We start from the raw sequence: 23,812 nt of genomic DNA, 5'->3' as shown, positions 1-23,812 counted from the left end.
GTGGGCCTTTGGCCGCACAGGCTAATGAACAGGGATGCAATGCACTCCATCCCCAACAAGCTGCTCCCAGACAGCAGACATGGCACTTTCCCCAAGGTCATTTCCAGTCATCATCTGTCCTTGAGCTCTCTGAGTTGTCTCTGAGGTAGAAGAGGCATGTCGTCCAGATCAGCGGGGCCAGGGGACAGGACAGAACTGTGACAAAAGACATTATTCATCATAAACCTGACACAGGGATCCATGAAGCAGCACCTGCTCACAGTTCAACTGACTTTGATTCAGATCCATGAGCACAAATTTGGCTTCCCTGAGGCCACTTCAGGATTTGTTTGCATCAGAGCAAAAGATTATCATTCATATAAAAATAAACCACTTATGTACGGTTTCCAATCTACTTTATTTGCCAAGAACAGATTAACTTCTTATTGTACTCTACTGCATATATACAGGTTTCTGTATTACGCATTATATACGAAATATTAATATTCAGAGTCTGCCAGAGAGGCACTTTCATTCTGACCTCTATTTGTGAGCAAAGAAAATGAACTGCATCTCAGGAGTCTTCTGATGCATAGTTTGATACTGCGTTTTTCACTTTGCCTCTCTTTCTTCACCACAGTAATTTGGCCCTACGCCCCCAATATTAATAAAAAAAAAAAAAACATAATAGACATATTGGATCAGGCAGGAGGTTGATATAACTTGATACCTGGTCTCTAAGTATTTATAGGAGCAGACGTTTAGGAAAAGGCTATCAGGACTGGGCTACCACACAGTGGTAATTCCTCTCCAATACCCTTTCAGTTGCTGCCATCTCAGGCCTTAGAGATTTCTTGAAACAGATGTCATATCTGCTTTAAAAGCTCCTGATCTTTCTGCCCCTGAATGTATTTGATCCCTAGCTGAGCATGTGGGCAAATCCACAAGGCATCCTTCTGTTTCTTAAAGTTCATCAGCAGCTTGAATGCTAAAAGCAGCCTGATTTAATTAGCTTGGCTCTCTCAGTAAGTCCCAGACTTGTACAGAGAAACCTTGTCCAAAAATACATGCCTTTTTTTCTTCCCTGAGATACTGCTTAATTTTATTAAAACCTGAACTACAGTTCTCCAGTATTTTAACTGTAGCTTGTTTAGAGAATATTTATGCTTTCCTACTTCTTAGAATTAGCTTATCCACTTTAGTAGAATGGGGAAAAAAGAAAACATAAAAAGCTCTAGCATTGCTGCTTTGAATTCCTAAGTCTGTGTAAATCCAAAGAGGCCTGGAAAAGCCTAGGCAGTAGTAATAGTAATGATAATAATAATTTACATGCACCCAGCCTTTCATCCTAGAGGATGACTCAGAGCAACCTTCAGCGCCCATGAAATGCAGCCATCTCAGAGATGAAGGGCAGTATCTCTGTACAGGAGAGAAGGCTGAGGAAAAGCAAGATAAAACTCTGTTCTTGCCGAAAGAGATCCTTTCTCTTGATGCATCTTGAACAAAAAACTCAGCATGTGTAGAGGTTCTTTGCTGTGGGTGAAATGCATTTCCACTGAGTGCAAACAGCAAAGAAAGAGCGTAATGAAGGAGTGATGTGACACAGAGGCTTTGTGCTGCACCCTGCACAAGCTGAATTACCTCAGTACTAAACTATCTGCTGATCAGTTTAGTTATGTGCATCACTTCTACAGAGAGGCCTTGGCAGAGCTTTCTGACCCAGACTTGGATGTGAAACCTCAGGTGTTTTGAGGAGTCTGGCTCTCAACACTCGACTTTGAGCTGATCTGTGACCCGTGGGCCACCTCCAGCAGGTCCCACTGGCCACTGCTGCAAATTTCCACCAGACCATTAATGTGCACCGGATTGCAGACTTTTGGAAAATCAGACATAAGAATTAGAGGCAGTAAGGACTAGAATTTAGCAATCAACAAGGGTTAAAGACCAGTGCATAAACTTTTCCGTGAGTCAGGCTGAGGACAAACTCCTATTTGAGACAGACATGGAGGCACTGTTGAGAAATGAGGCCAGTGGTAGTTCTTTATAGCTGACACAATACATATGTTTATTGAAGAAATAATTTAAATGGGAATAGAAGAAACACTGCATGCCCAGGGCAAAGAAAAGTGTGTTTGTGCTCAGCACATCAGAGAGACCACTGAAGAACAGCTCTGTGTGAAAATACAACCTCAATGTTGCTGCCAAGGGCATGGAAACAAGGTAATATGAGGAACAGCGTTCATTAGGCACCTAATATTTCAAAGAGAAAAATGACAGGGGATATATGTCAAGCCTATTGCAGACAGTTATTTCGTCCCTTTTTCCTCCACCTCCCGGGGTCCTCGATTCCCACCTTCAGGAAGGCTCTGCAAGCCACACGGCCTTAGCGGAACAGGGTGTTTCTCTACAATAGCAAGGAAGGAACTTGTGTCCCAGAGACAAATGGGATTTAAGACTCACTTCTCAGCATTTTCTTCTCTCCTTGCTGCAGCAGGCATTTCTTAGGAGCTCATCATAAATCCTCTCAGGCAACACTTCTCCATCTCCATGCACAATTTTGAAGGCCATGGGGACTGCCTGATGGCTGCACATTTCGCCAGGAGGCAGGATGGGTGAAAGACACCTAAATGCCTTTCTGGGATAGGACTTCTAACCTTGACCACAGGCCGAGTAGGGACAGCTGAGTGACACCACAGTACACCCGCTCTGGCTTCAGGTGGCAAGGAAATAGCTATGGCAAAACCTCATTTCCTTCCCAGAGCTTGTGGTCTACGTTCTTAGGTTAGACCGGCAAAGGCAAGCTAACATGGTGGGAGCAAAGAGGAAAGAATATCTATTTTTAGATAAATTAACAGGATTTTCTCTCTGAACAAATACTTGCCTTGAAAGCAGTTATTTAGAGGCTTTTGGCACAAGCATTAGTTCTTATATCTAGTTCTTCAGTAGAAGATAACTTGCAGCCTGGACACAGCTGTGTCTCTGTGATCACAGTTCCCACCTGGAGACCAGTTATTTCACAGACTTTAGAAAGCAGCAGAAGAAACTTAAAGCTGTAATTTCAGCTCTTACCATGCTGCAAAATACAGCCAAGCTATCCACAACAGTGCCCACATTGTGGTTTACCTGACCGAGGATTGAAATTGTGGGAGAAAGGTGGTTAACACTTGACGCAAGAGCTGGGAAAAGCAAAAGGGAGCATGAAGGGCCAACCTCAGAGAACACGACAGTTTTGCTTCTTTGCAAATAAGTCTCCTTACTGGTGTTGGAATGTTATTTAGACCAAGGTACTGGGGCCAATTTGAATGACACATTTCTTTGATGTACACCCAACATGAAGGATTTGCTACATGTCTTACCATGGGTGTTTTCTAATTGCCACGGTGAAATAAGCTCTCAGATGCACAAATTCTGTGAAATAATAAGGAAACCCTTGTTCACTTTGGGGACAGAATTTGAGGAAGGGTATGACGCGTCCCTCTTAGTGTGTATGTCTGTTTGCCATTTGCTTTCTCCAACGTGCCTCACTCCTGAGGTTTAACTTGCATTGTCACTGTAGCCAACAAGACAAACCAAGGGAGCGTTGCCCCTGGCATAGACCTGCAGGCACCAACCGGACCAAGAACTGTCCAGAAAAAGGAAGAGGGCCCTACTTTGCACAGGTGAATTGTTACAATGGAGGAACCAATGCTATTTCAAGACCCTTTTGTTTTCTAAATTTGCAGGAAAAGCAGGGCAGAGGAAGACCCAGAGCAGAGGACAAAGGGAAAAAGTTAGCAATCGCAACTAGAAGAGAGAAAGTAGGAATACAAAGAATTAATCTTGCAACAAGAGGGCTGAACAGAAAATGACAACCTTTCGCAGTCACAAAGATCCTCATAGCCCTTCCTGAAAATAAATTCTGCAATGGTTCATAGGCAAAATTCCCAATTAATATTAACCTATGGAGCTCTTAGCCAGGTTAGGCCAGCACAGGATCTGCCCCCACACGATACATGGGTTGATTTTGTGGAAACCTGCCCCACTGCAGCTGAAAGGATTTCCGTTGCATCAGTTCAGTATTTCATCTAGACCCATGTTCCTTGTGTCCGGGAGAGCTCCCTGCTATCTGCCAAACTGTAAGAGCAAAATAGCAATATTCAGTTCCAGCAAGGAACAAGGGTTCTCTAGCTCTGGCAGAGGCCTCTTTGCCTGTTTTTATTTTTCTAATGTCTCATCTATACTGCACTGGATTTGCATACTCATAGTGGTGCTGTGGCCTTCTCTTAGCGCCAGACCATATTTAGATAAAAAGCATCCCAAGAACATTTTCCCACAAGCTCTTCGGAGCCTCTACTAACCTCATGCCCATAATACATTAAAATATAAAAGAAACCTACCCCTTCCAAGAAGAAAAAGGGTATTTAAATCTAAGCAAGTGTTATGAGGGAGTGGGAGGCAATGTTGCATTAGTACTAAGACAACTACTTAAGGTTTGGCAGCTTTTGATTAATATCAGGCTTAGTCCACAGCCCAGGGGAGATATTTTCCAATTGATTTTCTTGGGGCCTGGCTAAGACCTAACACTACACTTGCTGTGGATTATTCCTTTTACTCTAGGCTCTCAAAAGTAATAAACAAACAGGAATGAACTCGAAAGGGATGAAGAAAAGCCCCAGTTTTGCAATTCTTTTGCACAGTAAAAAAAGTCAATGGGATTTTCAGGTAATAGGTGAAGGTCTAATGTCTTTTAATTTGATATCTTTTTTACAATCTAGAGAAGAGTCTCATGCTGGATTATTTTAATAATTTTGAATAATGAAATTGTTCCATTGAGAAATATTAAAAATGTAGAAGAGCTACAATTTCTCCGATTATATTTCCTAATGTTAAAGTACTGAGAAGATCCAAATATTTTACAGAAAAAAATATATTTTTCTATATTGCTGCTGTTCTCTGAAATTTCCTTCTTCTGACAACAGTTCGATGATAACAGAATTGAGCAATATGCTCCCCAGAAGAAGAAAACAAAGAATCAATGTCTAAACAATTTCAGGATCATCTCCGAATCTGATGTCCATCTGATTAGTTTATATCATAATGGTTCCTAAGCCCTATTTTAAGCACCTTAGAGAAGAACATTTTGTAACCCAGTTAAAATGCTTCCTCATCAGACAGAAATCAATATCAAATGAGGCAGAAACAACCTCTCTCAAATTTTGTTATGCTCACCACAGGAGTGCTTAAAATATTAATCCCGGGGAATGTTCTGCAGAGTTGAACAGGTTTTAAGTGATCCAGCACAGAAAATGGAGCTTCTAGCAATTCATCCAGAGAAGGGAAAATTACTTTTTCCAAGGACTGGGGAAGAACTGTTTGGTCTTATGTTTAAAACTTCAATTTTTATTACTATATTCTGCACAGAGCTCCATCCTCTGTCATTCACCCAGACTGTCGATGCCTATTTGGGCCTATTTGACTCAAGTCAAGACAAGATGGCTCTGAACACTTGTGTGCATGTGGGTGTTGGTTTGTTGGCTCTTGAGAGCGTATTCCCTGCGTGTCATTAGTATGCAGCTCATCATGGAAATGTATTCCCTGTATGTCACTAGTATGTAGCTTAGCATGGAAAGGCTGAGGGGGCTCTTTGCTCCGTTGCCTCAACTTCTCCGTATCCCCTCTGACCTTCAGACAATCTCTGTTCTTCAGAATATCAAAAGTAGCACATACACATATAAGTGAATTGTATGAATTGTATAGGTTTGCATCAGGTCTCATGAATGTTATGTAGGCTTAAAAGAACAGTCTGTGCCCAGCAGACAATCCAGTTATAATGATAAAAATACACACTACAAGTTAACCAAGATACTGCAGCACATACGGTGCAAGTTATTCGATTATTGCTCAGACCCATGAAGTTTGAGGTTGAAATAGTTACCTACTGACTTTCTGTGATTCAGTCTTCTCTCTGGTATTAAGGCTCACTCTTCCCAGGTTGTTCTGGTTCCTAAGGTCAGTGGTGCCAGACCCCCTTCAGAAGAGGGAAGGTTTAAAGTAAAGGTTTAAAGCTTGTATATACTCTCATGTCTCTGGCCTTCATTCTTAGCACTCCTCTTGTCTGGCTGTAGCTGGGTATACAGTGGCCTCCCATAAGCAAAAGAGAGTACCTGAACCTAGAAAACTTTTAGTGCAGTTGCACTCCTATCTTCCAGGATCTTGTCCTCAATATTGCAAAACACAATGTGTTCAACTCTTCAGAAAATGTTTCATTCTCCTTTTTTAATGCACCTGAGGACTAGTGGTAGTTGTCCAGGTGGACAACCTCAGGTGTGTATCAGATATTTTCCAGTCCTAGAAGAAGCCAGAAAAGGAAAAAAAAGAATAAAGGCATAAAAAAGTTCACAGTAAAGGAGGACAGGGAGGCACTATCTGCTTTGTTGACCTCATGGTCTAAACATTAAACATCTATTAATGTTTTCAATACATGTAAAACGTTATTAATCTAGCATGGTGTTTCCACAGCAAAGTGTTCACAAGGGAACATCTCTTCCCCAAGCTCTCTAAAGCAGAGTGGATCAGGGCACTACACTGCAAACAGTGCCGAGATAAAAGCAGGACTCTCCTGATCAGCCAAGAGCCCTTGTCTGTGGCAATAGAAAAGAGGAGTGCTGAAGGAAGTATCATAAAAGACTAGGATTTGAGGCCTTCAAGATGATCCTGGTTTAGTACTGATTGTTTTAAATGATCCATAGGGTCATTACATTCATTGGTACAATGGGAAATTAAAAGGATGGCAAGGTCACTTGTCTGAGAGACGAAAGATACACAGATTCACCAATCTGGTCTATCAGGACAGGCTCGGAGAAATTTTTTATTGCTTAAATTAGAAAAAGACAAACTCTGGGCTTTACCTTCAATTACAAGGGTGATTAAACTCAGGTAATTAAGCTGGATACTAATTGTTCTGCTTGTTAAAAAGTGCCCTCTGAGATCTGCACCTCATCATAGTCTTCCGAGTGGTGAGTACTTATAAAACACGTCTCTTTTTTGCTGTTGGTGGTCTCAGAGAGCTCACAGGGGCTCCAACACGCATCTGGTGGCTCAGATCTTCAAGGCACTTCTGTGAGGAGCCACATGGCCCTGGGCCCAGCAAGGGGCCAGCGCTGCGCACCCGGGAGCAGAGAACCCCCCAAAAAGCTGATGAGAAGGAGCTTCAGTCTCCAAGAGGAAATTCTCTTCTGCTGGTGAATCTGGAAACTGCAAGACAAAGAGATTTTCTCTGCCAAGAGACAAGCACAAAAGTCCTGCTCCCTCCGCAAGCCGTCCCAGCAACCACAGCCTTCCCTCAGGCAGCACCATTTCATTCAGCGGGGGTTTGGGTGGAAATGAAGTAACAGTCCGGATTTGGCCTCTGGCTGTGGGATGATAACTCCATCCTCAAGAGACTGGCTATAACCACATTTTTATATTAGCGAGCTGTTAAAAACATCAGAGAAAACATCTCCCCTCTGCTCAGCTCTGATATCTTAGCCTGTATTGCAGCCAAGGAGGCCCTGATAAAGACTCAGTATTTTTCCATGAATTAAGATGCCTTAATTAGTTGGGACAGCTAATTAAAATTAGCTCAGGGAAAATGAGCTGAGGTTTTAGCCCTCGTGAGAACAGAGGACAATGACTGCAGTTCATTCAGTGGGGAAGGGCTCTGTTGCAGGAAGCATGTGGGCCAGATCTGGTTACTAAAATGCATCAGATTTTATTTTATTTTATTGCAGAAAATGTCTATTGGTACTTGCGGCATTACAGTTATGAACCAGTGTCTTTTACCACAACTTGCCATTGACTTTTTTTCCTGGTCAGCTTGTGTTTGATTTTCATAGCAATCATTTTTCCTGTGTTTTTTGACATGAGTGGTAGTTAGGAAAGAGACATTCCTCCCACCTTGAAGAGTCTGAATCTTACTCTTTTTTTTGTAAAGCTGTGGCTAAGATGTCTAAGACCAAAGAAATCAGTTGTGTGTACAGACGTGCTGAGCAGGGAGCTGGTCTGCCTTAATGTGGGTTTCAGTCGCAGCCATTGAAACTCACTCTGACTCATTGGCCATTGGTATTTTCATAAAAGCCTTTTCTATATCCACTACTCGTGTCCAACCCTAGGCTTCCCTCAGCAAGTTTGCTGATGACACAAAACTGGGAGGAGTAGCCGATACCCCAGAGGGCTGCGCTGCCATCGAGAGGGACCTGAGCAGACTGGACAACTGGGCGGTGAAAAACCTCATGAAATTCAACAAGGCCAAGTGCAAGGTCCTGCACCTGGGGAGGAATAACCCCAGACACCAGTACAGGCTGGGGACTGACCTTCTGGAGAGCAGCTCTGCGGAGAAAGACCTGGGCGTCATGGTGGATGATAAGTTGACCATGAGGCAGCAGTGTGCCCTCGTGGCCAAGAAGGCCAATGGGATCCTGGGCTGCATTAAGAAGAGCGTCTCCAGCAGGTCGAGGGAGGTGATCCTGCCCCTCTACTCAGCCCTGGTGAGGCCACATCTGGAGTATTGTGTCCAGTTCTGGGCCCCACAGTACAAGAGGGATGTGGAGCTGCTGGAGAGAGTCCAGCGCAGGGCCACAAGGATGATCAGGGGCCTGGAACATCTGCCCTATGAGGAGAGGCTGAGGGAGCTGGGCCTGTTCAGCCTGGAGAAGAGAAGGCTGAGAGGGGATCAGTGTCTATAAGTACCTCAAGGGAGGGAGTGAAGAGGATGGTGCTGGTCTCTTTTCAGTGGTGGCCACTGACAGAACTAGAGGTAATGGCTACAAACTGAAGCACCAAAAGTTCCACAGGAACTTAAGGAAAAAATTTCTCAACAGTGAGGGTGACAGAGCACTGGAACAGGCTGCCCAGAGAGGCTGTGGATTCTCCTTCTCTGGCGATCTTCAAAACCCGCTTGGATGCAGTCCTGTGCCATGTGCTCTAGGTGAACCTGCGTGTGCAGGGGGGTTGGACTAGATGATCTCTAGAGGTCCCTTCCAACCTTAAGCATTCTATGATTCTATAATGCTTCACTGGGAAGATATTGAGTACCTTCTACTCCCCTGAATTTTACGACCTTTCTCATCCCCTGCTCCCCATCATAACGGTGGAATTTTAAGACTCGGATTTCATTTCACAGTGCTGAGAGACACTCCATCTGTGGGGTGCCCCCCCGGCACCACTTGTGGAGCAAGGCTCTACCGGGGGTATGTAAAAAGCAAGAGTCAGCTTCTGGATCTCCTTTCCTGTCATTAAAAACAACAACAACAACAGTTTACCAAACTAATTTTAAAAAGCAACAGTCAGAGATACTAAAACAGACAGAAAAAATTTCAACTATCTAAGACATAAACACCAGTTAGAAAAAGCCATGCAGTGAGGGTACTGGGCAACATCCTTCTGAGCAAACATTGGGGAAACTGTCCGCTGGGCTGATTTTTGGACAGCTGGAGACTGTTTGTCACTGTGCCCATTTCTTTCCAGGTAGACTTAAGTGACATCAGGTGACAGAACCACTGAATGATTGAGGTTGGAAGGGACCTTTGGAAATCCTCTAGTCCAACCCCCTGCTCCATCAGAGACATGCAGAGCACGTGGCACAGGGTGGCATCCAGGCGAGTTTTGAAGATCTCCAGAGAAGGAGACTCCACAACCTTTCTGGGCAGCCCATTATTGCTGGTTAAGCCACAGGTAAGGGAGAAAGAGAAATGAGCAAGTTAAACAAGATTCCCAAAGACATTCATAGTTGTCTATGAATGGATGCAAATATTCACCTTAAAATCAGGGCCATTTTGGAAACTGTCGATCGCCTTGGACAGGTACATTTTTTATGTCCAAGATAATTGCCTAGTATGAACCCAGAGGTATCAGGGTATCCCCAGAAGCAGACTGCACTGTGCATGCATTGGCCAGTGTGCCAAGTCAGGGAACATGTGATTTGCTGTCACTATTTATTTTTCCCCCATAGTTTGATTCCAGTTGGATTTTTGTTGGGGGTGGCGGGGGGAAGCAATTCTGATGACCCTCTGTTAGCTTAACACAATAGAGCTAGAAAGAATATCCCTGGCTGCGTCTTTACAGAGTATGCAATTGTATATTGCATTTTTCCCAGCTTTGAGAAAGTCATGTGCATTAGTAAAACTGATCGAGCAGCTCTTTTCATTGCTGCCTTTCTTTAACCACACTGAGGAACCGAATTGCATGAAAAAACAACAAACTGATGGTGCATTTCAGGCTTAACTCACCAAACTTGTTAGCACATGGCACGTGGGTGGAAGATGAGGTCAGAAGTCTACAGAGCAGGAGCTTCAGGGATGATGCTACTGAGAATTTCCCCAATTCAGAAATGGTCAGAAATCTGCCTTTCAGAGAGGGCAAGATTAGAGGTGCAGAAAAGAACCAGACATATTTTCCTCTCTTATTTGCACCAGCACATGGGGAGGAAAATAAGAGGAAAACCAGATCTAAATTGTGATCAACCCTATTGTAGGGTTGATACCTTCAAATCTTCAGTTCCTAGTTGCACTGACCATTGCAGGAAGAATTTTCTCTGCAGAACAGTTAGGTCTGTCTGCATTTGGCTGGAATACAGAAGGATTTTGATGCTCTTCATGCAAAAAAAAAAAATCTCTGGAAAGTAAAAAGGAACTTTTCATCTTTATGCAAACAGTTGCAGTCAGACGTTCTTTGTAAGGCTACAGCACATTTGCCTCTGGACTCCCCAAGGCTCATGTGAATCCTTCACATTGCCTGTGAAGGGTGACTCCAAGCCAGTCATTTGGATTTTATGAAAATATGCTTCTTTTTTTTTTCTTTTTTTTTCCCCATAGGAAATATAACTTTGAACTTAACAGATGCCAGCCTGTCCCAACAGGAACATGCATTAGGCAGCATGTGAAGCACAACAGCATGTGAAGCAACGACAGCAGATTAAATTTGATTCTGCAAATCAGCTTCCTTCGCTTTTCTCCAGGGACAAAAGTCTTGGGGCAGAAAATAACCATTCTACAGAAAGCACATGAAAACAGACATGAAAACACAGGCACAGAAGTCTCAGTGGGGATAACCTCTGTGACGGTTCTGAGCCAGGTACTGATGCTGCCTCCCCACACCATGAAACGCTGCCATGTCCTTGTTCAAGATGCTCCTGCTGGAGAGCCCCAGTGAGCTGCACAACATCAACGTGAGGCTGATATTTTTCGAACCACTTTTCAGGACAATATGTTTCAAGGATTTTTTTTTCCAGTTCTCATGCTTTAAAATGGCAATCTGTTTAATCTGTTGAAAAACCTGATTGCTACTAAGTACACCAGGAAGGCCTCTTCAAGCAAACAATTAAACAATTACAGTGGATGATAGGAAAATAAGGCTTTGGAGATATGATGGGGTTGATTTAAGAGGGTACAGGAAGCTAAGGGCTGCTGTTCTGCTCTAAATGACTTGCCTGAGACAACTCTCTAAGTGAAACATAATCACATAGTAGAATTGTTCTTGAAATATCACTAGCTCCAGGGGTTTGGAATTCAGCAGTCCCAAATGACCTTGTATTTAACATCTTTATTCATGATCCAGGAGAAAAAAAAAGTAAACAGCATAAAGGAAATATCAGTAGACACGAGGCTAACGCAGACACTGGCAGTGCTGGGCTTGTTTAGCATTCAGAGTACTGAAATGGAAAGAGATCTGATTACTGAATTGGAGCAAGATATTTCAGGCTATTTTTAAAATCAAGTTATATGAGGTAAGGACAGATGTGAGGGGAGAGGTAAGAAGAGGGAGGGCAAAGGCAAGCAGAACCAGAGGAGAAAAGTTGTTTACAGAGGTGATTTAGGGCCGCATGAAAAGTACCTCAGAGGCACCTCAACTCCATCTGAAACTAGAAGGTCTAGAAACACTTTACTCTGTGCCCAGATTAGCAAATCCAGGTGATGTGGGGTGCAGGAATGTAAGGTGTGGGGAGATGCATCGCTGGAGAGTGCGGAGACGTGGGCGCTCCCAGCTGTAGCTCGCAGAAAACCTAATGATGTCCTGCATTGGCTGCATTGGCTTTTGCTGCAACCCCTGCAGGCCTAAGAGCAGCTTATTCCCTGTGGAGTGCGACTGGCACCTGGTGGCCAGATCCCCCCATCACTCGTCACTAACTCTGATTTTTTTTTTTTTTTTTTTTGGGGCGGGGGACGGAGGGTGACTTTGTGTAACGCAGTCCTGATTAACTACATCAGGGCAGTTATTAATGCCACTGCCTCCTTTTCGAGCCCCTCGTGGTGCTAGGAGCAGCGTTTTTCAGGCCGGCTCTGCATGTGCACTCGGTCTGTCCTCGCAGCATGTCCACCACGTCCTCCTTCCTGCAGTCCTGGGGCAGACAGCGGAGACAAAAACAAGCCCGCACAAACCATGGCCCCAAGACAATCTGGTTTCCATTGGGTTCATATCTTGCAGTTAAATGTTTTCTTTTTAATTAAATTGCACGTGGGCTGCAGTCCAAGGGCCCCTCTCATTAGAGATCAGGACCAAGGTGCTGTCCCCTGTCACTAAACACCATTTAGAAGCTTTTCTACAGTCGGGCCACGGTCTCTGCCCTGGGCAAGGACAAGGTCTGAGAGGGTCTGTCCTCAAACTGCTGCTCCTCCTGTTTGAGACCTACTTTTTCCAGCTGCCTCCTTCCCTAAAACTCTTGGAAACATGCAGGATCAGAGTGGCTGACAGTCAGGGATTTCTCAGGTTTTACTTAGGTCATGCTGAAAGGAGTTGAAAAAAAGCACTACCTTTATTCCACAAAAAAAAAAAAAAAAAAAAAATCCATGTAGGCCATCAGCTTAACTGAGCTTAATCTGAGCCAGGTATTTCAGGGCTGGAAAATCCCATCCAGAACTGGCTTGACCTGGAAACTTTCCTGTGGTGCGAGAGAACAAAAGGAAGCAGAAAACAGGATGCTCCTTGCCTGCAAATGGGAAAAGGATGAGAAGAAGCAAACGCACACAACACTGTAAAAAACAAATAGTAAATATCATAAAAAATCAGACGCAAATTGTAAAACGCCCGCTCAATGGCTGGGTTGCCTAAAGACAGCAGGGAACAGCCCTTTCATCTGCTGCTCCGCAGGCGCCAGGCATCACATTTATGGAGACAGTGTCGGGCGCCCGGCAGCGTGCAGAGCCGACCCGCTTGGTCTCTGGTGAGACGGAGGCGCCGCAGCCCGAGCAGCGGGGCAGGGGACGCGCCGTCTGCGGGGACAGGGGCCTGCTCAAAGTCGTCCCACCAGCACGACCCACTCGACACAGCAAACCCAGGGCTTTCGGGAGCGCCGCAAAGCATCCCAGCAAGCTCCCCAGTAGCCATTGGCCCTGTGGCACTAGAGGAGTGGTTAACACTCTTTTAAAAGAGCTTTACGAGAGACAAGTAGAAACACAGAGTGATGTGAAAGAAACCAGGTTTGGAATTCATTTGTACAGATGGGGAGCGGAAATTCAACTTTTTTTCTCGCTGTTTTTCTTCTATAAGAGAAATCAAAATTAGACCCCAGGTATGACCTGCGCAGCATTCTTTCTCTGCAAACTAGGGTACTATTTGGCAAGATTTCCAAACCAGGTGCTAAAGCTCCACTGGGATTGCAGCACTGGCATCTACATGGGGAGAGCAAAAACCCTCCCCTACTTCTCACACGTCTATATTCCATGTGTGTAGATTTTTAGCTTATTTTGAAAAAAAAAAGAAAAAAAAAACACATTTTGCCCCTATAAGACTGCGAAGGACCGCAGGTGGCGAGACGCTCCTTGCTCTTGGTACGGACAAACCTGAGCTCTCGGAAGGCAAAGGAAACCCAGACACAGAGGCACTTCTTCCCTTTTCCAGCACGTGATTCGGGGGGTAACTAGGAGCCCTGTGACGGCTCTCCCGTTCCGCTGCTCCTTCCTCCAGGCCGGGCAGCGCACACGTGCTCACACACGGCCGCTTTCTCAGCTCATGCCTCCCTCCTTGCCAGCGGCACCCGCTCTTTGCAGAAACCGCATTGCGAAACCCGCGGCAGACGCTCCTCCAGGCGGACCCCATCCCGAGCCCCCGGGACACAGCCCTTCTGTGGGGCAGGACAGGTCACCGATGGGCCAGACTTTGGGCTCCCGCTTTCGCAGGGCGGGAGCAAGTGCGGCAGCATCCCGGCACGCTGCGAAATCGTTGGCGTTCGTTCACGGGAACCCCAGAGCGCTCCTGACTTTGCATGGTGCATTAAGAAGCTGCCATTGTCTGTAAGCGTCTCCTAATAAATTTGTGTCATTGCACTGAAATAATAATTGTGGAGGACACGCTCTGAAGGCTCCTCGGAGGGAGGAGGAGAAAAGCTGCAGGGAGACGGCACGAGCGGCTCATTTCCATCGGCTGCCCTTATTATTCCTCTGAGAGCATTCTTTTTCCCCTTCAGTATTAATTAAAGCTCATGCTGTGACACTCCTAGGTGGGGGCATTCTGAACCCCTGGCACACGTTTTTAGCACATTTTGCTTGTCCCACACCATTTTATTTTTGCCTGAGCCATGAAAATATACAGAGGATATGAGAGTGCTCAGGGATGTACTGCGTGTAGGGATAAAAAACTCACTGAGAGAAACCACTGGCCCAGCAGGCAACGCCAGCCTTTCCAGGTCACCTCTTGCATCTCCCGTCCTTAGGAATAGCTGGGAGGCAAAATGTGCTCTTGATAAACTGCCATGGGCTGTGCATGGCAAGAGATGGGGATGCAGAACTGCCAACTGATGGGCTCATTCGATTAAAAATTAATCTGAGCACCACAAATCTCGGCTTTGCTTCAATCGCATTGGAATCAGTTTTGTGTTATGGTTCTCTCCTCCTAGAAACAGCGGCTACTGTGCTGTGATGGTGAAACAGGGTTGGTATCTGTAGTAGAAAAGGGAAGCCATAACAGACTTTGAGAACATTTTTGAGGGATTAAATGCATAGAAATCGGCATGCTTTTAAGTGGATTTGCCTTCCCCAAATTTATCTGGCATCCTGCTAGCAGCTTCCTACGCGGGCCTTCACACGAGATACGCGACCTCCTCATAATTTCTGTCACCTGACTTTGCGGTGCTGGGATCTAGCTTTGAACGGCATGGCATGCAGAGGAACGCAAGTCAGGAGAAAACTGCTTTCTCTGTGTTCAAAACGCACGTTTTCTAAAATGAAAAGTCGTCGAATTCCCCTCAGGCTGAGAGCGGCTGAGGAGGCCGGAGAGGCCCGTCCCGCGCTGCGAGCGGTTGTGTAAGCATTTCCTTCGGGGCAGCAGGCTAAAGCACAGAGCAGGAACAGCGTTTTAAGAGCAGTGCTCATCTACTCACTGTCACAAGCAGTAAGGATGAGGAAGTCTCGCTGCATAGTCCTATGACCCGTGCAGCAAAGGAGCACAACGGTTCCTTCTGGCTCTAAAACATTAATTCGTTTGAGAGAAAAAGTTAAAAATAGAAACCTGCTGCTCAGAGGGGATCACAACCACAATGGCCGCTTTATGCGTGACTTTTTTATTATTATTGTTCAAAATTTGCCACTTTGCGTGCTTTCCGCTGAAGCCGGCTTTGCCCCTGCTCGCGCTGGGGAGCGCGGGCGCCGCTCCGAGCGAGGCGCTCCGCGCGGAACCGGGAGCGCCACGGGCCGGGCGGCTCCATCGCACCCGCGTCGCTCCGCGTTTGCGCCCCCTCAGCGCATGCAGAGCACACACTGCGCTCGGCGCCTGCCAAAACACACGGAGCCCCGGCGCTGCCCCGGGGGCTGGAGCAAGCGACGCTGCTTCATCTTTCGCGGTCGATATTTAAAACTCGCCGCTGCTAACATCTCTCTCAGACGTGGCCGGGGGCTTACAAGAAAAACGCATTAGTGTGAATTTAGCACCAGGTCTCTAATCCTCCCGGTTCGGCTCCAACAAACTGCAGGAGCCACTCGCTGCCCACGTCTCCCGCTCTGCCGAGGGGGCCCTTCCATGGGCAGGGGCTGTTGCTAAATAAAACGCAGTGGGCGAGCATTAAGAGCACGTGGCTGCTGGGCGCCCGTTAGCAGAAGCACCCGGATTGGGCTCTTTTCCATGCGATCCCGCTGCGGATGCCATTCCGGGCAGCAGCCCAGTGCCCCCCACTTCATGAAATGTAAAACTTGGGATATGTGAACTATTTAAATAGGCACTTAAGGACAGGCTCGGCAGACACCCGCACATGGCAGTTTAATGAAGAGCTCCTCGTTTGGGGCAGGTAACATAGCACAGTGCAATGGAACACAAGGGAAAAACCACGCACAGAGCTACGAGTTATACAAGCAGCGGTTTGTCATTGGAGATATACACAGGCAGAGACTAAAACAATTAAAAAATGTTTTTTTTTTAATTAAAGGTGATTTTTTTAATCGGGCGGAGCCGGCGTGCCCCCCTCGACTGGCGTCACCGGCGGCTCCCGCCATTATTGCGTCACGGCGCCCGCCGCCATTGTGGCGTCACAGCGCCCCGCATCCGCCGCCACCCCCGCCCGCCCCCACGTGGCAGCGGCCAACGAGGGCGCGGCGGCGCCCGGCAGCAGCCAATGGCGAGCGCCGCCGGGCCCGAGGCCCCGCCCCGCGTGAGGGCGCCGGAGAGCGGCGTTAAAGGGGCCGCGCCGTGCGGGGAGGATGGAGCGGGGCGGCTTTGGCGGTGACCCGGCCCACGTGCCGGTTCCGGCGGGGGCCGGCGACCTCCTGTACTTCGCCTACGGCAGCAACCTGCTCCGGGAGCGGCTCGTGCTGAGCTGCCCGTCCGCAGCGCTCCGCGCCGTTGCGCGCCTACAGGTGCGTGCGCAGGGGGGCGCGGCCCCTTTAAGCAGCTCCGCGGCGCCGCGAGCCCCGCGTGCTGGAGCAGACGCTGTTCCCGCCAGCACCAGCACCACCACCACCACCATCACCATCATCATCATCATCATCGTCGTCATCATCATCACTGTTATTATGGTTATTACTGGGGGTGGCCCGGGCGAGCTCGGGGCTCCATGGAAGCTCGCGACTATACATATATATATATATATATAGAATAGTGTGTTTTTGCGCCGTTATTAAGCGCCCCTCTATCAGCCCGGCCTTAGCGCAGCCTGGGAGCTGACGGGCCCGCTCGCCGAGCTCTGGCCTCGCGCCCGGGGTCTCTCCCAAGCCCCACCGGCCGTTTTGGCGGCTCCGGGCGGCGCAGAGAGCCGCGGTCAGCCCGGCGCTTGCTGTGCCCCTCGCTGACACACGGTGGCCTCGGGCCGTCGGCAGGTCGGTGACGCGCGCGGGTGGCTGGAGCCCGTGCCAAAAACGGGGCGGCCTCATAAAATAAAGAGGAGCCCATAAAGAGGGTGCTTTGCATGCTAGACGAGAATAAGAATGTTTGTAAGCGTATATGATTTAAAAACTGTTGTTATTTTCCCGTCAAAAACTGGAGAAAAATGGAATGAATTACAAGCCCCAAAATCTCATTTTATCAGTTCAGAAAAAGGGCCAAAGATCAAGCTCCTGCTCCAAGCAGCTAATGCATTGGTTCCCTGTCACCCGCAGAAGTCCGTATTATTATTATTAGTAGTAGTAGTAGTATACTGCTGTGTGCTGTGAGCCTACTTGGTTCTAGTACTGTGTTTCCTCGAGCAGCCCTGCAAACACTTGTCCTGCAGCCTTGGGCCTCTGCCTGACGGGTTTATTTACTTCCCTGCGTTTTTTTCCATGCTTGACTCTCTCGCAAAGTCCAATCCACGGCCCTGCCCATTTGCAGCGATCCGGTGACCCAGACGTTGCAAAGGCGTTGGCGGCAGCTTGTAGGATGGTTGATGATTAGTGGGCCTAGATGAGCTTCTGTCCTCCTAGAAAAACTGCTTGGGTGAGGGACTTCTCCCAAGGAAGGAAGATGACTCTACTGATGTGGCAAACCGCATCTTGGACAGGTTGCTGTTTGTTCTCATACCCCTCACAGAAGATCAGCTGTGAAGTTCAGCTCTGCACTGATGTCGATTTTTATTTTTAAGTCTTCCCTTATCCAGGATTTGGATCTGATCCTTCCACTGTGACCCTTGGTTCCTCCTCCCAGGGCTCCAAATGGCTTCTTGCAAGCTGCTGCGTAGCTGCCCCTTTCATCTTAAGATGAGTCAACAGCCCTTATCTTAAGTAGAAACTGATTCTCTGCATTGGTTTCATTTGCAGGATTTTAAGCTCGCTTTTGGCCATCACCAAGGCAGAATAAGTCCTCTCTGGCATGGAGGTGCAGCCACCGTTGTTCAGAGCCCTGGAGATGAAGTATGGGGAATAGTGTGGAAAATGAACGCTAGCCATTTAAGTTCTCTGGATAAGTAGGTGACTTAATTTTGCTGTCTTGTATTCCTTCAGAGAGCAATTCAAAAGTTAATTTTTGGCAAAAGCCAATGTGGAGGCTTTGCTTGGGATCAAGAAGATGCCTTTTATTTTAATATTTCAATTTTACATGTGCTGACTTCTAAAGTGTTTGTGGTTAAATGACTTTGTTTTCCACATTAATGCTACTTAGAGATATTTTAGTACAGAATGAAACTTGATTTGCACCTATGTTTGTCAGGTTACATTTTTACACTGTCCCCACAGTATCCTGCCCATGTCTGACTCTGTACTCCATGTCTGATCTGTGAGCTGTTTTCCACTGCTCTGAGGAGAGTTTGCTCTGAGATTGACACCAATTTCTGTCTCAGTATATCCAGACTGCAGCGGCAGTGGAAAGGGGAAGGGGCGAGGACCTGACTTTGCAGAAGAGAAGCAGATTTTTAACGCAAGCGAAGAGACCTTTGGGGGAAGCAACTTTTGCTTGTCTTCCCTTTTAAGGCTTTTAATCTTTGTAGATTTAAGGGAGATCCAGGCAGGGAGCAGTGGCAGTCTTGTTTGCCCTCTTCAGTGGGAAGAGCTGGCAGCACCTTGCTCATCTCCAAAACTTTGGCTGGTATCCTGCACTCCCTGTGCTGTCAGCACAGTGCTGTGCTCCTGGTGTGGTCTAGAAATGGGAGGAGGATGGAGGTGATTCTTCCTTGCTCCTTCAGGATGTATTCTTACAAAAGCAAGATGACTTGATGTAGTGTGATTCGTGCTAAGCCTGAAGGAGCTAACTATGTCCTTAAGGGTTCTACAGGCCAAAAAAAAAGAAAGAAAAATCAGCACAATAAATATTTGTATCCTCTCTGCCCCATCTTTTATATTGCGTAAATGACTGAGCGCATGGCAGAATTGTTGTAGAAAAACATCTATGAAGTGAGAAGGAACCAAAGAGGAAACTCTTCCTGTAAATATATAAAGAAGTGGTTTCCTTATCTGCATATCTTCCCTCTAAAATCCCTGGTGATAAATCTTTTACTATCAAGCTTCTACAGTGTTTTTTTTAAAGGATAGTTGATAGTGTTCTTTTAAGAATTGCTTCTAAGTATTTCCACTGAGCGTACATGTATCGCTGCTGAAGATGTTGGGATTCTTTGGGTGTGCACAAATGGGTTTATTTGGAAGTTCTCAGGTAATTATTTTCTTGCATTTCCGTTTGTCAAAAAAGAAAATGTCACCCATTTTTTCTCTCTGGGTAAAGAAGTTGGTGCTTGGTTAATCAGAAACAGAAGAGGAAGTTTATAATGAATGCTGCATGTAATTCAAACCCTAGTAAAACAAAATAATACTTAGAATGTAAGTATAGAAGAGGAATTTTTAGGTTGGATGATTAATGTTGTCCCTGAGTGGGTTTCAGTGCTCTTTTTCAGAGTGAGACCTGAGGGACTTTTTTTTTTTTTTTTTTCCTATCTTCTGGCCATCCCGAAGCTACAGATCATCAACGAAATGACTTTCCTCTAGCACCCCAGCAGACAGTGTTACATATTTGTATGTTTTTTCTTGCTCCCACCGCACTGTGTGACTTTAAATTTTGTGTTCTTTTTGTTGGCCTTGACTGTGCACTTAGCTTTCAACCTGTCTGTACCTCGTGGCTCACACAGCACGGCCTGTGTTATGTAGGTTAAGTAACTTGCAAAACAGTATTAAAAGAGAGATGATGTGTCCAACACCTGGATCTCATTTTGATAAGCACTGCTAGAACTCATGTCATCACTCTTATCTGTAGCAGATTTTAAGAAGCATTAGTTTTTTTTCTTTATATCTTACTATTTCCTAAGACTTTTATTGGTGATTAAGTATTAATGGTTAAAGACAGAACCAGAGGCAACAAAAATTATTTATTTATTTATTGCCCTGATCTTGCTTGTTGCTGCTGTACAGGATCTACAAGTCTTGTGCAAATTAAAGGGTGTCCTGGATTATGCACTGCCAGAGTTAGGCAAGTTTCCTCTTATTCAAATGTAACACAATGGGCAAGATAAAACTTTGCAATTGTTTTGTTATCTGAGCGGAAGGTAGTGAATGATGTGTGCCTGCCTTAGTAATTCTGATAGCCTTGCTTGTGCTTCTGTTGTAGATTATGAAACTTGCACAGTCATCAACTAATTCACAAGTAACCTTCTCTAATTTTGCAAGTTAGCCACTAGACTCCTCATATTACTAATGTGATAAAAGTGAGTGCTGCTCATTCTTTAGAAGGAGACTTATTTTGGGATCTGAAGCAAGTTTTGACAAAAAGCAGGGATTTTTTGTTTTAATTTGGTCAATGGTGCAACCCAGTGTTCTGCCTTAAGCTCTTTTATTCTAAATGCTTATGTGTAATTGAATACTTTGTTTGAAAGACATGCTGTAGTTGTCACCTGTGCATGGGTGGTTTGGCATGAAAGGAATGTCCTTTACAGGCAGGAGGGAGTTGAAGAAGGCATTTATGTCCCAATAGAAGTTAACGTCCACACTCAAGCAGGAGAAGTACTGACCTGTCGAAGCTACCAGATGCGTGACTGTGTTTGTGGTCTCCCTTCTCCCCAGTACAAAAAGGTAGGTTATGCATTGCTGTAATTCGGACAGCACGGACAGAAATGCATAGTGCAGTGCTTCCAATCACTGTAAGTAAAGTACTTATTAAACAAGATAGAAGGGGTGAGTAATTCTAATGTAAGGGGTAAGTTAAGCCTAGTGCAATGTCCTGGTGCAGTGCTGCTTACAGGTGATTCCTACCTTCTTAATCACTGTTGGTTTTTGCTTTGCTCTAATACGTGAGGGTAAGTTACAGAAAGTCTTTGTCAGTTATAACTGACACCCAGGGCTTTCTGAGGGATGTCAGATGTTTCCATAGACGCAACAATTCCCTGTTTTGGCCTTAAAAATGAACATGCTCCAGTAAAATGAGTAAAATGGGCAGCTTCTGCTGCCGCGAGGCTCCTGGCACCTGGTTTGGAGTCTCAAGGACACAGGTTTTTCTCTTAGACTTTTATAAAATGCTCGCTTAAGAAGAGGCCACCGCTTGTGGCAGGGCGCATGGCCGAGCGTCCGGCAGGGTTTTCCACAGCGGAGCAGGCGGCTCTCGGCATCGCCGCTCTTGCCCGACCGGTTCCAACCGGTTCCGACCGGCTCCGATGGGCTCGCAGAGCCGTGGTGAGCAGGACCGCGCGTGTGGTGCTGCGGGTAGAGCTTGCCACAGCACCGTGGTGTTTCTCCTCCTGCGCTGAGGAGAAGCGGGGCGCGTTGCTCCCGCACGTGCATCGCTCCCAGCTGAGGAGCTCACCCGCCGCGGCCGCTTACAGGAGCACGGCCAGGGCTGCCAATGCGGGATTCCTCAAGGAAGAAGGATCTTGCTTGGGAGGCAAGATTTGCCACTCCACAGACTGCTTACTCTGCCTTCTGCCCAGCCAGGTTTCTAAGGCTTTTCAGGGAGTTAAGACTAATACACTAATGATGCTGCGTGGTGAGACTCCCACTAGTTCACCGTGAGAGCAGCCTTGCAATACTGGCAGCCTTATCTAGGTAAATATTCCCCCTGTCCGGCTTGGCTGTCAGGTTTTTGTTCTGTTTTGCTTCACTTTCCTCCCTGCTCGTGTTTGTTCAAGTGCAGTTAGCCAGGCAGGAGGGCCAGGATTCAGCTCAGGTGCCTGCGTCTGCCTCCACGTCCACCCAGCACGGGGAGCGCTTGCGGCAGCGCTCCTGCCGCCCTAGACGTCCTCTCCTTGAATTCCCTGGCAGTTGAGTGGGTGAAAAAAATATTTACAGTGGTGCAAGCCTTTAAAATCTGCATATTTAGCTGTTTCTTCATTCCTGCTTGTGAACTTGCTGGTGTCCTTTCTAGTCGCAGTTCCTACAGCCTCCTCTTTTCCTCTCGCTTTGCCATTTAGTTTCTTCTGCGCTAAAGCTTCAGCTTACTTTGTGGGTAGAAGAAACGCTGCAGTAACAAATTTTAAGCTAGGTATTTTTACTAAGCTGTTCTCATTACTGTATTTTTTATTCCTCTAACCACTCTAGCTACTCACAGCTGTGCTTTGGATTCAAACGGTTTAGTTTGAAAAAGATTTTCAATAATAAATGCTGCTTTTCACTCAGATCTGATACTAAGGCTGAGTGAAGACATAGAAGTCCTCTTCTTCCCTGGAGGAAAGACTGAAATGCCTGAACAGGAGCTTAATCATGCAGTCTGGTGCATAGTAATAGCTTTTCAGGATCCTAAGGGGTCTGCCTGGTAGCACCTGGTATGACTTCTTCACATTAATTTTGTTGATTGTCTTCAATAGTCGTCCAGAAGCCTTTAGGTGTCCGTGGGTGCAAACAACATTATTTGTGATTAATTTCTTGTTACCATAAGCAGTTCTTCCTGTATGAGCAGAAAAGTCTGTAGGGATCTCTCTTTCCTAACATTATTGTTGAGGTTTTTCGCTTTTCCTTTTTCTCTCCTTTTGACTGCAGGTTATCTGCATGGGTGCAAGACAGAACGGCTTGCCAGATGAGTATCAGAAGAAATTAGAAGCTATAGAAACCAATAACTATGCAGGACCGGTGCCGATCCTGGAAGAAATTGAAGCTGCTGCTAAGGCAAAGAAAATGAATTCTGTGTAAAGTCCTGCTGCATCTGCTTGCCCATTCACCCTCATTTAGCTATGTTTCCGTGGGTGCACATCCACGCTACGCCAGGAGATGTAGCGTGCAGTTTGAAGACACACCAGCACTGCTAATTTCCTCACTTTTGTATGTCTGGTTTGAGAATTTGCTGAAGTCTTTTTTTGCAGTCCTTGAGCAGCGCTGCACAGGATCTGTGCTTCACATCCTTCAATTTACAGAGCTTTTTACATGGAAAAGGCCATCCCACTAGGAATTTGTGTCTCTCTCTGAGGAATAGAATCTGCAGGATCCAGGCCTTTGGTCTTAAATGGTCTTAACTACACTATTATTAAGGATTTCAAAGGTTTCCTGGGGTGCAAAATAGATTGAAACTTTAAAGCAAGACTAAATATTTGTCTTTTATTTTCTGCTGCTCCTCTTAATGGTTTCAAGCCCCACCTGTCCGAAGTGATGGCTTTTTTGTCTTCATTTAAATGGTTAATAATAAAGAAAGCAGAGGCATTTTCTTTTTTAATCTGTCTCCATGTTTCCAAGCATTTAGTCCAAAAGGCAAGCCAGGCCTGAAACATCGAGCAAAGGGTCTCATTCAGAGCATCATTTCCTGCTCCTATCCACGTCTCGTCTCATTCAGAGCATCATTTCCTGCTCCTATCCACGTCTCGTAACCCCCGTGATTGAACTTGGGTAGCTCCAGCTGGTAGATTTTGAAGCACTCAGATAATTCTCAAGACTTTTTTTTTTTCTTTTTTCCTGGTGGGGGAACAGAGCCCGAAACCCAGTGTAAGCAAGGAGCCTTCCTCAGAGTGAGTTTGGTGCATTGCGTTTCTCTCATATTTGGGCCTTCCATGCATGTTCCCCCAGCCCCAGTGAGCAGGTTTGACCTCATT

General features: G+C 46.1%; 1 protein-coding gene across 1 annotated transcript; it reads left to right on the top strand.

The window, feature by feature from the left end:
* The first annotated feature begins 16,616 nt into the window (after positions 1–16,616).
* GGCT (gamma-glutamylcyclotransferase) lies at positions 16,617–22,970 on the top strand. Its single transcript, XM_088521224.1, has 4 exons — positions 16,617–16,772; positions 18,147–18,292; positions 20,741–20,876; positions 22,773–22,970. Exons 1-4 carry the CDS (start codon positions 16,617–16,619, stop codon positions 22,920–22,922), a joined length of 588 nt encoding a protein of 195 aa, XP_088377350.1. The 3' UTR covers positions 22,923–22,970.
* Positions 22,971–23,812: the final 842 nt, after the last annotated feature.

This window comes from Tinamus guttatus, unplaced genomic scaffold (genome assembly GCF_059628265.1).
Source record: "Tinamus guttatus ecotype Peru unplaced genomic scaffold, ASM5962826v1 Tinamus_guttatus_pri_ptg000115l, whole genome shotgun sequence".
NCBI lineage: Eukaryota > Metazoa > Chordata > Aves > Tinamiformes > Tinamidae > Tinamus > Tinamus guttatus.
The sequence above is the reverse complement of the archived record's forward strand: the minus strand, read 5'-3'. Positions and strand labels throughout refer to the sequence as shown.

Bases quoted from the DNA above. Each gene is read 5' to 3' on its own strand.
- GGCT (XM_088521224.1), top strand. From the start codon at position 16,617: ATGGAGCGGGGCGGCTTTGGCGGTGACCCGGCCCACGTGCCGGTTCCG. The intron at 16,773-18,146 runs GTGCGTGCGCAG...TTTCATTTGCAG, and splicing joins GCGCCGTTGCGCGCCTACAG to GATTTTAAGCTCGCTTTTGG. The intron at 20,877-22,772 runs GTAGGTTATGCA...TTTTGACTGCAG, and splicing joins CTTCTCCCCAGTACAAAAAG to GTTATCTGCATGGGTGCAAG.